Source organism: Zalophus californianus, chromosome 2 (genome assembly GCF_009762305.2).
Source record: "Zalophus californianus isolate mZalCal1 chromosome 2, mZalCal1.pri.v2, whole genome shotgun sequence".
Lineage (NCBI taxonomy): Eukaryota > Metazoa > Chordata > Mammalia > Carnivora > Otariidae > Zalophus > Zalophus californianus.
The window spans coordinates 188,727,447-188,744,967 of record NC_045596.1 but is presented as its reverse complement, the minus strand read 5'-3'; the positions used below and the strand labels follow the sequence as shown (position 1 = coordinate 188,744,967).

The window sequence follows — 17,521 nt, the reverse complement described above, 5'->3', positions numbered from 1 at the left end:
AGAACCCAATTTAAAAAGGGCCAGCCACCTTAGATACTTCCTCAACTCTCTTCTCTGTCATCTGGCTCCCGTAGAGCCTTTTTTCCTGGTATTCTAGCAAGTACGATGTGGCTTCAACCTTGCCGCACGCTGTCGAATGCTCCTCAGGACTGCCTGGGTCTCCGGACGGAGCGGAGAGCAAAGGAGCCTGCGGTGGGCTTCCGCCACACCACCAAACCCCAGCCACCGCTGCCTGCCATGGGGCTGCAGCCCATTCCTGGGCTTCTCTGGGACGGTCGTGGGCGCCCCCTCGGTCCCCCATCCACAAGACAGAGTGGGTTTTGTCTTGGAGCTTTTTTTGTCTGCCCCCATTTCAGTACCCCCGGATATGGGAAACACGAGAGATAAGGGGGATGCACAAAAGAGCAACAGAATAGGACTTCGTGCTGTGCCCTTGTTCTGGGAGTCCCAGCTTCCTCCCACAGCCCCCCTTGCTCTTACTTACGGTGTAGCGTCTTCCTTTGATTGTTTTATGTACACTGTCCTTGCTGCTGGTGGTGGTGGTTTCGTTTCGCTTTGCCGTCCTTGGTTTTTAGTTGTAATCAGCGGGAGAGACTGGATAGCACTCGCTTACTCCATATCACTCGCACCGAACTCCTCTGTATTAGTTTTGATGCATCCCATGTTGTGCTTAAACTTGATGAAAATTCCCCAAGTGTGTGTAGCATTTTATGTGGAGCTGTTTCCTTTAGAAGAAGGGAAATAAATTTGGGGCCCTCCTATTTCATCTCTGTCATATTTCACCCTTTGTATTTTCCCGGGAAGATAAACTATTAAGTTATTTTATAAGGAAAATTTTTAGATACTTCAAATGTCCGAGTAACACCTGTGATGGTGGTGGTGGTACAAATTTTTAGTGAGTGTAACTAACAGTTGTTAGCAGCACGAATCTGTGCAATGGTCTGCATGTTTCAGAGTTGTCACTTTGGGGGTCTAGTCCCAATTACAATTGTCCCTTCCTTCCATCTAGATGGAGGGTGACGAAGATGACGGTGCCTTTCTTCCTGCACCTGGAACCTTCCTGCAGACCACTCCTTCTGTCTCCTCTCACTTGCTGTATCGAGTGTCCCCGTATCTTGTCATCCTCGAAGATGGGACCTCACCCTCAGGCCCCACCATGCCATCCTTATCTGCAGCATCATTCTTCTTTGCCGTTACCATATGAACAACTCTTCTGCCTCTATTTTTGGCTCTTGATTGTCCTAGTATTTTGTCAGACATTTCATTTGTAGGACACTGCTACCTATTTTGCCCCCAAGACTTCAAAACAAACAAGTACCTAATGGGATTCTTCTGTTTCCCCTTTGACTTTATTTATTATCTTTTGATACATGATGGTCCTCATGATTACTACCTTGAAAAATTTAGAATCATTTTGTCAGTTCTCACAGATATTTTATCTATAATGTAATATCAAATTTGCTCCGTTAGCCACTTGTCCACTGGCATTTTCCTAATTCAGACCCTCATTATGCCTTTTGTTTCTTTCTCTTTTTTAAAGAAAATTTTTTTATAAAAGTAACGCAAGTGTATAGGGAAAAAGTAGAAAATACAGATAAGTAAAAGGAAGAAAAAATATCCATATTCACACAACCCAAAGAGAACTAAGTATTCTAAATCTCTTAGTGTGTATCCTTCCAGACTTCTTCATATTGATACACACACACACACACACACACACACACACACACGCAGTTTTAAATATCTTTCTCTATAAAATTTTTTATATCTCAAGTGGGATTATATTATATGTATGGTTTTATAAACTTTTTTCGCTTAACATATAATCTTTTATTAAAAAATTTTCTGCACAATCATATTGACTCTTTTGGAGACTTAGTCGAGTTCTGTAGGGACAGTAGAACCTCACCTTTCTGTCAGATAATATTCCTCAAATACAGCTAAGATCCTTTCCTGGCCTTGCCTAGAACCTTTGTGGCACACCATCGCTTACAAAATGAGTTTCATATTTATTAACCTGGTGTTCAAGAAACCGCAGTCTAGTCCCTCTTGGGGTAGTAGTGGGAAAGAAATGAGACAGCATAGCCGAGTGTGGGAAGAACCGCTGTTGGGCTGGCAGAACAAGTGAGAACAAGTAGAAGCACCCTCTCCATTCCGAAGGGTGTAGCCGTGGCTGCTAGAGACAGTGCTTTGAGCTGATACCCAAAGAAGGACCTAGTTAGCCAGGCCTGGAGAAAAAGGGGCTGGGGTTGGGCTTGGGGGTTGGGAAGATACCTTCTCAGAAGAAGAGAGATCACAAGTTAAAGCCAAAGGTCTAGAGAGGCCACAGAAAGCAGGGCTTGATGGAAGGAAGAAATTCGGTGCTGCTGAAGCCTGGCGTGTGTGTTTGTGGGGGCCTTGGGGGTGGCTGGGAAAGTAAAGGGCTGTGTCCTGAGGGGCCATTGTCTGGAACCTTTCAGAGAGCCTTGTTCCATCACTGCCTGTTGCATGGAACCTTCCTTTTTCAGTCAGAGAAAACCCCGTGTCTAAAATGCCATGGCTCTTAGCCTTCCTCCTCTCACAGCTTTTATCACTTTTTACTGGACAAATTCATTGTGCGTGTGTTTTTTTTTTAATTCGTGTGTCACAATTTCTTCTATATTTTGTAAGTTCCTTGGAAGGAGGGCCTCACATCGTTTCACCTATATTGCATGTAGCAGATGGTCAGTACTTGTCTGCGGAAGTAACAACAGATAATAAGCTCAGCAGGTGGTTTCTAAGAAGAAAGAGAAGGACAGTTATTCATACTTGTGTCACCTGTTCTTCCAGAGCACAGCAGAAAGAACAGAAATAGGCATGACAGACAGGGATCACACTCTTTCCAAGAATCTAATGTCATCTGCCATGATAAGCTCTTGTAACTCACAACCTGTTCTCTGTCTATAAAGCTCCACATCTGAAACTGATGGAGTGCGAATCCCCTTCAGGTACGGGACGTTGCCACAGACATCATGCGAATTATATTGCTTTCTAACACAATGATTTCCCAAGGTCACCAGGTCTTAATACAAAAATACCACATTTTTATAATATTTTTTTAGTATTTACATTTAATAAATATTCTTTACAAATCCAGTCAGCAAATATAGCCGAAGGAGGTGAAGCACAATCCTGCTTTATGAAGCCTTCTTCTGAGGTGTCTGTGGGAACCCTCTTTGGTAGCTCACATTTGCGTTGTACAGCATTTTGGAAATGTAAACGTTCCCACTGAAGCTCTTGTAGCATACGGTATTTAAACCAGCCTACCAGAGTGTTTCTGCTGATCTATCCAAATAAATGCTGATCGGTTTTTGTTTTGTTTTGTTTTGTTTTGTTTTCCAAGATTTTTTTTTTTTTAAGATTTTATTTATTTATTTGATAGAGACACCGTGAGAGAGGGAACACAGGCAGGGGGAGTGGCAGAGGGAGAAGCAGGCTTCCCGCGGAGCGGGGAGCCCGATGCAGGGCTCGATCCCAGGACCCTGGGATCATGACCTGAGCCGAAGGCAGACGCTAAACGACTGAGCCACCCAGGCGCCCCTGTTTTTTAAGATATTAAGAAATTTTATTTATTTATTTGAGAGAGAGAGCATGAGCAAGGAGGAGAGGCAGAGAGAGAGAAGCAGACTCCCCACTGAGCCGGGAGCCTGACACGGGGCTTGATCCCGGGACCCTGGGCTGCTTAACTGACTGAGCCACCCAGGCGCTCCAGTGCTGATCGTTTATTATTATTATTATTATTATTATTATTATTATACTTTATTCATTTCATTGTCAGTCTGTGTTACTTTCAGTGTTTTGTGGCAATTTAACTGTTGAACAGGTATCTTGTGGAAAGTATGTCAGTTCCCCAATATGTAGGGAAAAGATGATTGGATGACACTTCTGAAGGTATTGAGAGAAAACTAGGAGTACATACCTTACTCTGTTATAACTTACAGATTTTTCACATTTTTCATATGCATTTTGCGTTTGTAGTATCCCTTTGGTTGTCTAGTTTATTAGTTCTGTATCTCACTGTAACATATTATCTCAAAACTTAGTGGCTCAAAATACATTTATTACCTCATGGTTCGTGTGTGTCATGAATCCAAGCAAGGCTCAGTGAAATCTTCTAGCTCACGGTCTCACAGGCTGGCTGTCCTCAAGGTGGTAGCCAGGCACAACTGGAGAAGGATCCACTTTCACGCTCACTCAGGTGGTCGTTGGCAGGATTCAGTTCCCTGTTGGCTGTGGGCCAGAGGCCCCCCCATTCTTTGCCACATGGGCCTCTCCAGAGGCCAGCTTACAGCATGGCAGTTGGCTTCATTATAGCAAGAATGCCAAGAAGCGCCAGGGAGGGAGGGCACGCACAAGGTGGCAGCCATAGCCTTTGGTAATCTAGCCCCAGGTCCTACCCATCATGTCCTCTCTCACGTATTCATTCGAAGCAGATCATAGGTCTAGCCCGTATTCGTGGGGCAAGAATACGAGGAGGTGAGGATTATTGCAGGTCAGCCACATTTGGGAAAACTTTTTTAAGACCATAAATTTCCATTTGGTAGAGGATGAGTTCTGTACTTTGAGTCAGCTTGCAGTTATATGTTGGAAACGAATATAAATATTACATGTTTGTATAGCTAGAGACCTGAGTTATAATGAATATCTTAAACTGAGAAGTTTCGGCTCTTATTGGCTGTTAGCTGCCCATTCTCCTTATTCTCCAGATGGGGAGGCTGCCCCACTGTGCTGATGTCCATCAAGGCTGGAGGGGCTGTCCGATCAGGATTGTTCCCTCCTGCATCTCTTTAGGCATTGACTCCAAGCATATTTTTTTCTCATAATTACATGAGATATGCCTCTTTTGTGTGTTGAAATACATCTTTAAAAATGAGCGTTCAAAATACTACGGTAGAGGAAGCTCACCTTTTGTTCCCAGTGGCTGTGAAGTGAGGGTTCCTGGCCTGAGGCAGTGGTTCCAGTGTGTCTGGCTGACCCAGGCCATTTTTGTTAATCACTCAGGACCTCTCTAAGCCCTGAGGGGACCCAGGCTTCCCAGCCCGAGCCACCTCAGTTTAGTGTTATCCCTTACCCTTAGAGACCAGGGTAGTTAGACATTTTCGGAATCAGCCTGGCCCCTAAAGATTCTTGTGTCCACATCAGATCACCTCATATCATTGTCTGGGTTTTGACTTAAAACCCTACAACAAAGGTTGCAGCCTTTGGGGCCAGCCAGAAACATGGACATTAAGACTGAGATTCACATGCAAAAACATTTTAAACACAGTGTATGTCCCTGGACATTCCAGCAAATTTATAAATTAATTTTCCTGTCCTCATTTAACCAGGAGCAGGTTCTCATATTCATGCAGTGGCCAACCCATATGACCCAACTGTTTTGATAGTAAGTGATTTGATTTATAGAGGTGACGGAACAGTAGCACGGAGCCGTCAGCACCCATCAAAGGAAGTTGTATTACTCCCAGTTCCTAAGGGAAGGGGTGCACCACCCTCGCTGGACCACAGTGGGAAGCTGCTAGGTCTGTCGGGAGGCAGGAGTGAAGGAGAGATTGCAGGCCAGAGCCTCTGTTGGAGGAATGGGCGAGGCCGGGTAGGCAAGTTTGAGCAAGCTCAGGATTGGATAGTTTGAATAATTTCATGGAGAAGGCAGCTTGGGAGCCATTGCAGAGGAGGGCTCATTGCAGTCTCCTGTGCAACATTTAAACCTACCATTGCGTGGGTTCTTCCCACAGAAACTCTCATTGGGCTGGGATTTTTTTTTTTTTTTTTCCTCAAGAGCTCTCTGGGCAGAACCAAGAACTGTGCCTTAGAGTATTCTCCAACCAGGACTAAGGTTTGGTTCGTTTTTTTTAGTTTTTGGTTTGTTTTTAATGTTCAAGTCCACTATGGACTGACTGATATTTTTGTAAAATTCAATAAAAATGAATTATTTGAGAAATGGGAAAAAGGGATAAAATGCGAGCCCAAATATTAGTAGAGTCAACAATATACAATAACTGTATGAAATTGCTATGAACATTTCAAAGTGTTATCTCGTGATTTCTGTACTGGTTGTGGTGGACATGTAACAGAGTTTGGGACTCGTGTGGTCGACCAGCAGAGACTTTGAGTAGTGCTGATGTCGAGGGCAACAGGGCAAGAGTATCCTGTATTAAGTAAGGGGAAACATGTGCCATGGGAAGTGAATTGGGTTCAGATCACACAGGACCTTGAATGCTGGCATAAATCATTTGGTTTTTATTCTCTAGGTATTGGGGAGGCAGAGAATTCTTGAGACGAATGGCCGGATCCCGGCTAAGGAAGCTTACTTTGGCAACTTTGTGTACGATGGCTTCACAGTGAGGATAAATTGTTAAAAAGGATCTGAAAGGGGGTGGATGATGTGGCGGAGCCACTGGGTAAAATCAAGCAACAACTGTATCAGATTTCTGGAGAGGTCACTTCATAAATACTAATGAACTGCTTAGAGGAGATAAGAATTAAAGCTAGGTACTTTTTTTTTCAAAGCTTAAATCATCCAAAAAAAAAAAAAAATCCTTAAATCCTAAAGAATAACCCACCTAATGTATTTTCAGAAACCACACAGATTGAAGATCCGCGAAAACAGTGGAGGGGGGAGCAGGAGAAGATGCTCAAGGACTATCTCTCAGTGGCTCAGGATGCTCTCAGGACGCAGAAGGAGCTGTACCACGTGAAAGAGCAAAGACTCGCTTTGGCCCTCGATGAATACGTACGATTAAATGATGCCTACAAGGAGAAGTCAAGTTCTCACACAAGCTGTAAGTAGAGCGTGACTGCTCAGACTCTGGAAATGGGGACCGAAGTGTAGCTAAGGGAAGGCCACTTGGGTTTCAGTGGAGTTTCATTTTGAGTCCTGCTCCTTTCTAGGCAGAAAGAGCCCCCAGAAGCCACGAGAGGGGGTGAGGGCACCCCACAGACTTCTCGGCAAAAGCCCTCGACTCCATTCCAGACAGAAGTCCCCACCCCCCTCATTTGTGGAGGATGAATCCCTTCTGGTTTTTGCTCCTTCCTCTGCCTGATTGCCTTTTATTTATTGATGAGTTAATTTTTACCTGTTCAGATCAAGGCAAATAATTTGGCCCCCTTTGCTACTCTTGTGCAATATTCTAGCGGGAGGTGGGTGGTGGGACTGTTGGCTGGAATGAAGTTTCTGTTGATCACCCTCTCATGTCTCAGAAACTGATCATCTGGAGCTGGTCTGTCTAAAGAAGCAGTTTGGATGGGCTCAGAAGTTCTCTAAGTTTCTGGGTAACGCACAGCTCTGACAAGCGCTATGTGCTGTCAGGTCCTCGAAGAGTTTATACGTAGGCATGAAATCCAGAGAACAGTAAGCTCCATGGTCTTTATGACATTCCTCTTTCTTGAGTTTTTATAAAAAAAATGATAAAGGTTTGAAGATTACTTTTTATATTTAGGTGTCTGATGAATGACAGTAAAGGAATTCTAAAGTAAGTATCCACAGAAGCATGTAAATCTTGCTTTTAGAGTTTGTAAATTCCAAGCCGAGAGCAAGTTATACAACTTGTAAAAGTTACTTTTTTTTTTTTCTCTCTCTCCGAAAAGTATTCTCAGGATCTTCATCCAGTACTAAGTATGATCCCGATATTTTAAAAGCGGAGATCTCCACTACACGATTAAGGGTAAGATTTTTTTTTTTTAAATTGTGGTTCTCTGTTTAACATATGTATAGAATCTGAAGGTGATGGGAGGGGCTTCATTGACCACCTGTCCTCTCCATTTGGTGTAGGAACCTCCTCCACTTTTGCCCCTGGAGGGTGGCCGGCCTACCTTTGTGACCACATGTTCAGTGATTGAGAATGTCCTCGTTATAGAGGCACGTGTCCCACTACTCGGCAGTTCTGTTATCTGCAGTAGGTTAAGTGTATTATATATACCTCGTAATATTAATATGACATTTACAAAATACTTAGTATATTTAGTATATTAAATCAACGTTCGAGTCGCGGGAACTTAACCTTATCATGCTAAAATGTGTCTTCCAGGGTTTGGTGTAGCGCCCACAAATCGTGTTCCCAAGTCATTCCTTCTCGAGTGTAAAACTTTACTAGTTCTTCACACTTCCTCATGGATTGTTTCCTGATCTTTACCCTAAATCTTTTTGACCACACCGCTGCTAAGACCAGAGCTGCTTTATCCTTGATTCTTGGAGTCTTAAAGACTGTTCGTCAAGTAAATACATTCACGCAGCCAGTATCTCAGTCATGAAACAGATTCTTACCATGACTCCAGACTTACCCTGCATCATCACTGCCCTTCTCCCTGAAGGTAATACTGGCCTCAGCAACACTGTAGGTGAATTTCTTACTTGCTTCCTTTGAATTTTGGTAAAATTCAATACATGCTGCCGTATGTATTCTTTCATGGCTTCTTTTGAACAACACTTCGAGATTCGTCCACATTAGCCTTTACTGCAGCAAGTATTCCACTTTGTGTACGTACCGTAAATTCTTTATCTCTTCTACTGTTGATGTACATTAGAGTTTATTCCAATTTCTAGTCATTAAAAAATATGTCTTAATATACATTTCTATGATACGTATCTTTTGGTGCACATAGGCACACATTTTTGTTTGTTACGAAACCGGGAGTGGAATTGCCGCATCGGAAAATAGACAAGCTTCAATGTTAGCAGGGGCTGACAGAGGGCTTTGGGTCTCTGACTTGCTGGTATCTGCCCTTTAAGCCGACATGACTTTCTACACATGGCTTTTGCCTTCACCCCACAGGTTTTGAATTTTGTATTTTTACTCTCAGTTCAAAATATTTTCTCTCTATGGTTTCTCATATGAGGGTATTAATTTTTAAACAGTTGGGGATTTTCTTATCTTTTTATTTATTTATTTATTTATTTATTTATTTATTTATTTATTTATTTATTTTTACTGATTCCAGCTTAATTCCCTACTGTGTATTTCTCAGTTCTAAAATTTCTATTGGATTGTTTTTTATTTCTACTTACTTGCCCAAATTCTGCACATGGATATGTAATTTTTTTTAAAGATTTTATTTATTTATTTGAGAGAGAGAGAATGAGAGATAGAGAGCATGAGAGGGTAAAGGGTCAGAAGGAGAAGCAGACTCCCTGCTGAGCAGGGAGCCCGATGCGGGACTCGATCCCGGGACTCCAAGATCATGACCTGAGCCGAAGGCAGTCGCTTAACCAACTGAGCCACCCAGGCGCCCTGGATATGTAATTTTTTTGAACAAAATAATCACAGTTACTTTTAAATTCCATGTCTTTATTAATGCCGTGTGTAGATTTCCTATATGTTGAATTCTTCGATTTGGTCTGTTTTTTTTCTCATGACTTTTGGTCACTATTTGGTCAAGCTTCTTAGAGCTGATTACTTTTTTATTAAGAGCCATATGTTATGTGTGGAGAAGTATAAGGATAATTTGAGGTTTGGGATGATCTTGTCATCCTTCAGAGAGGATTTAGTGTTGCTTCTTAATGGGCAGTTAGGCCAGGGGCAGCTAATTGTAATTCAGTCATGGTCCAAGGTATCTGCAGTCTGGGCTTCGTTCCTTTTCAAAGAGTGGGTCTCTTTCCACTTCACCCTTTCTCTTACGGCAGAGCTCTTCAAAATCCCACCTGAACTTTGGGGATATTTTATGGGGATATTCCATTCCTGCTCATTGGAAGCCAAACTCCAGATCTCTCCCCTGAACCTCTCAGCTCTGTGCGACCACCAGTAGCTAGCTCTCTGTACCTCCGGCTTCAGTCACTGTGTTCTCCCAACTTGTCAGCTTCTCTGTTGTACATTCAAATGCCTCCAAAGGAAAAACAACACCAAGTCTGGATACTGACTGTGGGCTTTCCTTACCTTTTGGGTTTTTAGCACAAGTTCTTGCTGCCATAGTAGTTCTCCAGTGTCTTCCTATAGATGTTTTGTTTTCTTTCTCACAACTTCTCTTTTTGTTCTCAGAGGGAGAGCATGAGAAAAGTCTGTACTTTTGGAAGCTAAACCTCTCTTCAGTTTGGATTTCTTGGTTTAATGTGTGAAGACATTAATAGAAGAGTTCTGTGTCCTACTGGAAATATCCATCCAGTGCATCACTGACCCTTTACTCTGTTGGTCCGTCCATGTTTCTCTGTACACTTCTTGAGAATGTTGTGGGATGGCTTGTCAGCTGCCTTGTTATTGTACCTCAGTCTATACATTTCTGTGATTTAAAAAAAGGAAATGAAAGTATTTTGTTAAAGCTTACTCTGAGTAAACTTTAATACTCACTGGAACTATGCACATCTCAGGAAATTATTACATATTACAATTGCCCTTTGAAATTTTAACAGTTTTTCACAGTTCTTATCTTTGTAAAACACGTTGTAAATGGAATAACCACAATAGGAATGGTCTTCTATTTTTCCTTTTAGGAAAGATGAAAACTGAAGAAGAGTTTTTTGTGTTTTTTTTTTTTTAATTCAAATTAGTTAACATACAGTGAAAACTAAAGAGATTTCTTTTTTTTTTAAGATTTTATTTATTTATTTGACAGAGAGAGACACAGCGAGAGAGGAAACACAAGCAGGGGGAGTGGCAGAGGGAAAGCAGGCTTCCTGCGGAGCAGGGAGCCCGATGTGGGGCTCTATCCCAGGACCTGAGCTGAAGGCAGACGCTTAACGACTGAGCCACCCAGGCGCCCCTAAAGAAGAGATTTCAAAACAAAAGCATATAGGGTATCTCCTGCAGATAACCATTTAGAAGGAAATGAAGCCCCATCACAATCGGGAGATCCCAGGAGATCACAAGTGCTCACATTCCCCAGACCTGTCTCCTAATGCAGCAGAATCTCTTAAATAAAGCTTATTTTATACCAGGTTTGATGTACTCTTACTATCAGAAGCCTGTATTTTATATATATATATATATATATATATATTTTTTTTTTTTCCCATCACTGTGAGACCACCAGAAAGTGCTTCTCTCCAGAGGAGTTTATAAGACAGTCATAGCTAAAGCTGTAATGGAAGATAAGAAGTGACACTGTCTTCATCTCTTTCATTAGTGAAGAGGTGCTTATTTAACACTTTCTGTCAAGGTAAATGCCTTTTTAAAAATGTTCCCCTAGCAAATTGGCCCTTGTGGCCTATGTTGCCGTTGTCGTGGTTTGAACACTGGCACAGCTGGTGCCTTCGCTCTGCTGTTTGTGCACATTTTGGCCACTTTGAGAGCACCCCAGCCATTCAGAAGTGGATGGGTAACTTGGCAGAGTCTCATAGATTTTGATAATCTGGCCTTTCTTGGCTAGCGTACCCTGTCGAAATCCCTGTGTTGGCTAGTCCTTTTTCACAAATTAATGCCACAGAAATAATAACTCACGAATGAACTAATAACTCTTCATTACTTTGGTGTCTCAAGTACCTACCTGCATTGTCAGTCACTAACAATTTTTTAGGCATAGCCAAACACTAACTTCCTCTTCATTATTTTGATGTAACAGTATTAGTAGAATGTCCTTCATTTGTTTTATGGAATTAGAGCTAGTTGGTCAAATATTGAGGAACTAGGTATTTAGGAACATCTGTCTAAAACATCTGTTTTATAGTGTGGTCATAAGTATTGGTGATAATTGGGTTTTCTTTTCCCTCTCAGTCAAATGGGATAATTGGGTCTTCTTTTCCCTGTAGGCAGCTTATTTCTTATTTTTGAAATAGTGAAATGAGTAAGTTAATGCTCTTTATTAATATACTCATAACTTTTAGAGGTGGTATTTAATTGTGTGAGAAAATATTTCTTAGGAAGAGGAATGTAAAAACTTTTTACTGCAAAATTTACTATTTCTACAGTGAAGTCCATTATTTCTATGTAAACTGGGAAAAGAACTATTTCATTTATTCATGATAGATACTTAGACCATAGACCTTCTTGGGGTAGGGAATGGAATGTCTCATACAAACTGAAACTTAAATTCAGCTGATATTTAAAAAAATTCATACTCCATACAAACATTCATGATAAAAATTCTCAACAAAGTGGGTTTAGAGGAAACATACCTCAACACAATAAAGGCCATATATGGAAAACCCACAGCTAACATCATACTCAATGGTGAAAAACTGAGAGCTTTCCCCTAAGGTCAGGAACAAGACAAGGATGTCCACTCTCACCACTTTTATTCAACATAGCAATCATGCAGTAAAAAGAAATAAAAGTCATCCAAACTGGTAAGGAAGAAGTCAAACTTTCAGCATTTCCAGGTCACATAATACTACATATAGAAAACCCTAAAGACTCCACCAAGAAACTGCTCGAACTCACAAGTGAATCCAGTAAGCTCTCAGGATACAAAATCAGTATACAGAAATCTATTGCATTTTTGTACACTAATAATAAAGCAGCAGAAAGAGAAATTAAGGAATCAATCCCATTTACAATTGCACCAAAAATAATTAAAATACCTAGGAATAAACTTAACCAAAGAGGTGAAAGACCTGTATTCTGAAAACTATAAAACACTGATGAAATAAATTGAAGATGACACAAAGAAATGGAAAGACATTCCATGCTCATGGATTGGAAGAACAAGTACTACTAAAATGGCTATACTACCCAAAGCAATCTACACATTTAATTCAATCCCTATCAAAATACCAACAGCATTTTTCACAGAACTAGAACAAACAATCCTAAAATTTGTATGGAACCACAAGAGACCCTGAATAGCCAAAGCAATCATGAAAAAGAAAAATGAAACTGGAAGCCTCACAATTCCAGACTTCAAGTTATATTACAAAGCTGTAGTAATCAAAACAGTATGGTACTGGGCGCCTGGGTGGCTCAGTCGTTAAGCGTCTGCCTTCGGCTCAGGTCATGATCCCAGGGTCCTGGGATTGAGTCCCACATCGGACTCCCTGCTCAGCGGGAAGCCTGCTTCTCCCTCTCCCACACTCCCTGCTTGTGTTCCCTCTCTCACTGTCTCTCTCTCTCTCTGTTAAAAAATAAATAAAAAATCTTTAAAAAAAAAAACAGTATGGTACTGGCACAAAAATAGACACATGAATCAATGGGACAGAATAAAAAGCCCAGAAATAAACCCACAATTATGTGATCGATTAATCTACAACAAAAGAGGCAAGGCTATGCAATGGGAAAAAGACAGTCTCTTCAACAAGCGATATCGGGAAAACTGGACCACTTTCTTACAGCATACACAAAAATAAACTCAAAAGGATTTAAATATGAATGTGAGACTTGAAACCATAAAAATCCTAGAAGAAAACATAGGCAGTAACCTCTTTGACATCAGCCATAGTAACTTTTTTTTAGATACGTCTCCTGGGGCAAGGGAAACAAAAGCAAAAATAAACATTGGGACTTCATCAAGATAAAAAGCTTCTGCACAGCAAAGGAAACAGCCAACAAAACTAAAAACCTGCTGAATGGAAGAAGATATTTGCAAATGACATACCTGATAAAGGGTTAGTATCCAAAATATATAAAGAACTTATACAACTCAGGGTACCTAGGTAGCTTGGTTGAGCATCCTGCTCTTGATTTTGACTCAGGTCGTGATTTCGGGGTCATGAGATCAAGCCCCACGTCTGACTCCATGCTCAGTGGGGAGTCTACTTCTTTCCCTCTCCTCCTCCCTCTGCCTCTCTCCCCACTCACATGCGTGCACTCTCTCAAAGAAATCTTTAAAAAAATAAAAGAACTTACACAACTCAACACTAAACAACCAAACAATCCAATTAAAAAATGGGCAGAAGACATGAACATAACAGTTCTCCAAAGAAGACCTACAGATGGCCAACAGACATATGAAAAGAGGCTCAACACCACTGATTGTCAGGGGATTGCAAATCAAAACTACAATGAGCACCTCCCCACCTGTCAGTATGGCTAAAATCAAAAACTCAAGAAACAAGTGTTGGCGAGGATGTGGAGAAAAAGGAACCCTCATGCACTGTTGGTGGGAATGCAAACTGGTGCAGCCACTGGGAAAGACGGTATGGAGGTTCCTCAAAAAATTAAAAATAGGTTCTGTGCCTGCTGGTGGTGGCCACGTCACTGTCTGGCAGAGGTGGGAGTAGGCATCTGCAACCTTTGGGCTGGGATGAACTGCAATCTCGGCGGAGGCCGGAATGCTGAGCCAGAGCCAAGGGCAGTCCAGTGGTAGCACTTGGACTGACCTTCGCTGCTGCAGGATTTGCAGGCTGTTATGTTTAACTGCAAGCCATGAAACACAGGGAGCCTCAAGTAAAACAAGTTTTTCAAAGTCTACCCAAATCTGCTTCCAGTGGTGGCTATGACAGAGGGGTGGTTGGATCCAAAATGGCAAAATGAGGGGCAGTATTAGTACTAGGCGTAAGACCTACTGCGAGTAAGGGAAAAAATAAGGAAATGCTCATCAATGAATTATGCTTTTAAATCACCCAGACCAGGGAGGATCTCCTTACATAGCAGCCAAAATCAGTGAAACTAAAGACTTACCAGAAGGTCAAGCTAAAAAATGAAGAAAATATGTGATGAATTTGAGGTTGTTGTTTATGTATATGTGTGCCAGCTTTTTATAATAAGATGCCTCAAAGCTACAAATAAATATATAAAGATCTACCCGACAGTCCAGGAATTACACTACTGGGTATATATCCAACGAATATGAGAATAATAATTTGAAGAGATATATGTACCCCTATTTTACTGCAGCACTATTTACAGTAGCTAATATATGGAAGCAGCCCAAGTGTCCATCAATAGATGAATGGATAAAGAAGATGTATGTGTGTATATATGTGTGTGCACATATATATCCATGTATCCACATGTATCCATGTGTACACAATGGAATATTATTTAGCCATTAAAACGAACAAAATCTTGCCATCTGACCAACATGGAAGGATCTAGAGAACATTATGTTAAGCAGAATGAGCCATTCAGACAAAGACAAATACCATAGTGTTTCACTCATAGGTAGAGTTTAAGAAAAAACAGAGAAAAAATAGGAGACAAATAATAAAACAAAATCTTAACTACAGAGAACAAACTGATGGTTACTGGAGGGGTGGTCAGTGGGGGGGAGGGGTGAAATAGGTGAAGGGGGATTAAGAATCTACTTATCTTGATGAACACTGAGTAATATATGGAACTGTTGAATCACTATATGTACACCTGAAAGTAATATAACACCATATGTTAACTACAGTGGAATTCAAAATAATAATAAAATAAAATTTAAGCATAAAAATTTTTTTAAAAATTTATACTCCAAATTACATATAGGTGAGATTTGGTGGAGAAAATAGTTGGTGAATTTTAAATTATTGCTATTGTTTATTAAAGTGATGTAAAGTGTTGGAAGTGTAAAAGAAAATCCTTAGAAATACAAATGCATTTGAGAAATTTATTTTCACAGCACTATAGTATATGCTGTGATCCAACTTTTAATTTTGTAAAAAAAAAGAAAAAGAAAAGAAAAAGAAATAATAAGGCCCCTTTGGTTAAATTATTTGTACTCTACTCCAAACACATGGCTGATTGGTGAGCATTGCTATTAATAACAACGTACTCTCTTTGTTCTCAAATATATTTACTCGCACATTGTTAATATGAATTCACTTTGAATTATTTTTAGCAATGGTGATGGACTTGGGAAAGTCAACTATAATCTTACTATTTGCAATCTTGTGCATAGATTTAAAAGAATGGCAGTTCAATTAAGGTTTAGTTTGTCACTGTGAATAGAGTTAACTCATGTGCACATCAAATTATGACACTTTAACCAATGATGTAACTAACACAAAAATCCTAGCAATGTGCTTCAAATGAAAAGAAAATATGCCTTCTGAGAATGTAAATTGCTGCCAATAAGGCTTGTCTCGACATGAGAGTTGTTTTTATACTCACACCACACTTAAAACTTAGCTTATATCCTAAGTTTTTCCATCTGTGACTTACCCGATTTTAGCATGCTGAAGGAGATAGAGCGGTACTAACCCACAGCACCAAACTGTATATTAGATAAGGCTATTATTCCTTTAGGATGTTCAGAAATGAATTTGTATTGTAGTACACCAGTCTTCCTGAATCTTGAGTGAAATGAAGAATGGTGTGACTTGACTCCTACTGGCTTTAAAAAAAAGAGAGAGAGAGAGCAAGAGTGAAAGAGAAAAGGAGAGAGAAGTACTCTATGTAGTGCAAGAACTGGGGTTGTCTCCACCATGATGTACTAGTAGCTTGAAATAATTAAAATTTACAGTACAGAAGTGCTTTTTTTCCAAAACCGTATTCAGACCTTGAGTAAAATGACTCTGTAACACTTAATCACATTTTTGGTTTCATAATATTTTCTTTCTTTCTCTTTAATGATTTTGGTCTCCTTTTCTAGCTTTGAAGGGGACCATCCTGCAAGCTAAATAATATGTACTTGAAAAGAAGTCCTTCATTGACACTGTATTGTTGGGAAGGAGATGTTTAGTTTCTCCTCGCCTAGATGAACTACCGTATCAGTTTCTCTGGCCATGATTTTCAGTCTTCTCCAACTTCATTCATAAACATTCTTATATCCACAATGCTGGTGGCAATTTATAAAATTAAATGCAATTAACTTCTTTTATGGGAAAATATACAGTCTAAAGCAGAGAGGAAAATAATAATTCATAAATGATAAATTTTAAATGATTCTGTAAAGCCTGCAAAACTCATTCTCTCATTTTTGAAAGGCCATAGGAGTTAAGCTTTTGGAGTTATATGTGATAAATGAATACATTCAAACCAATACTTACATTCTCATACTTTTCCTTGATACATACACAACAAATACATTGACCTAATATGTTCACATTAAATTTTGAAAGAATCAGTCTCATGAGGCCATAACAATGAAGTAGTGAAAAAAAAATAGCTATATTATATGCATTTTTTAATCTTCAGCATTTTTATGTGCACATTAATTTCCAGAGGTGAGGGTGGTAGACATAGGATTATCAGCTTCTACTTTGTCAAAGAACCAGAATCTGAGAGAGCTCCTTCGAGATATAGAAAAATAGAACTGTATGATTTGAGATTAGCCAATTGGATCCCAGATTTAGATCTTGTGCCTTTATAGAGGAAAAGGAAGATTGATGAAATAAGTCCAACAGGGAGATATTTTGCCTAAAATACAGGCTGTTGGAATCACACAAATATCTTTTAAAAGCTTGAAATGGCTTGTTGCAGTCCAGGAAGGATTAGCTGCTATAGGAATTGTCTTCCAACAGCAGACAATTAAAGAACTGGACAAAATCTATAAAACAACTTCCTTCAGACATTGGATAACAGGCAGTTGAGCACTGTAATCTCTTACCAAAGGGAAACAGAAGAGGTGAGCCCTGAGATCACACCATCTCCAGTGCAGGAGAAGGACTCAAACATAGTCTATTTGTGTGTCTGAGCTGAAGACTCAGAAGAATAAAGTTCAGTGAAGTGGAAGTGTCTGGAATTTTGCGGGATCCTGGGGAGGAGGGTGCTACAGAGAG

The 17,521-nt window shown here is 40.3% G+C and overlaps 1 protein-coding gene and 1 pseudogene across 2 annotated transcripts in view; both read left to right on the top strand.

The window, feature by feature from the left end:
* WWC2 (WW and C2 domain containing 2) overlaps nucleotides 1–17,521 on the top strand; it is a 199,498-nt gene that overhangs the window by 102,907 nt on the left and 79,070 nt on the right. The window contains exons 3-4 of one of the 2 annotated variants that reach the window (XM_027598679.2): nucleotides 6,594–6,797; nucleotides 7,603–7,679. In XM_027598679.2, coding sequence (XP_027454480.1) covers nucleotides 6,594–6,797; nucleotides 7,603–7,679 — 281 coding nt within the window. Of the gene's footprint in view, nucleotides 1–6,593; nucleotides 6,798–7,454; nucleotides 7,488–7,602; nucleotides 7,680–17,521 lie in introns of those variants that run through there. The other variant, XM_027598681.1, reaches the window with a different exon arrangement.
* Nucleotides 14,181–14,518, top strand: LOC113924637 (annotated as a pseudogene).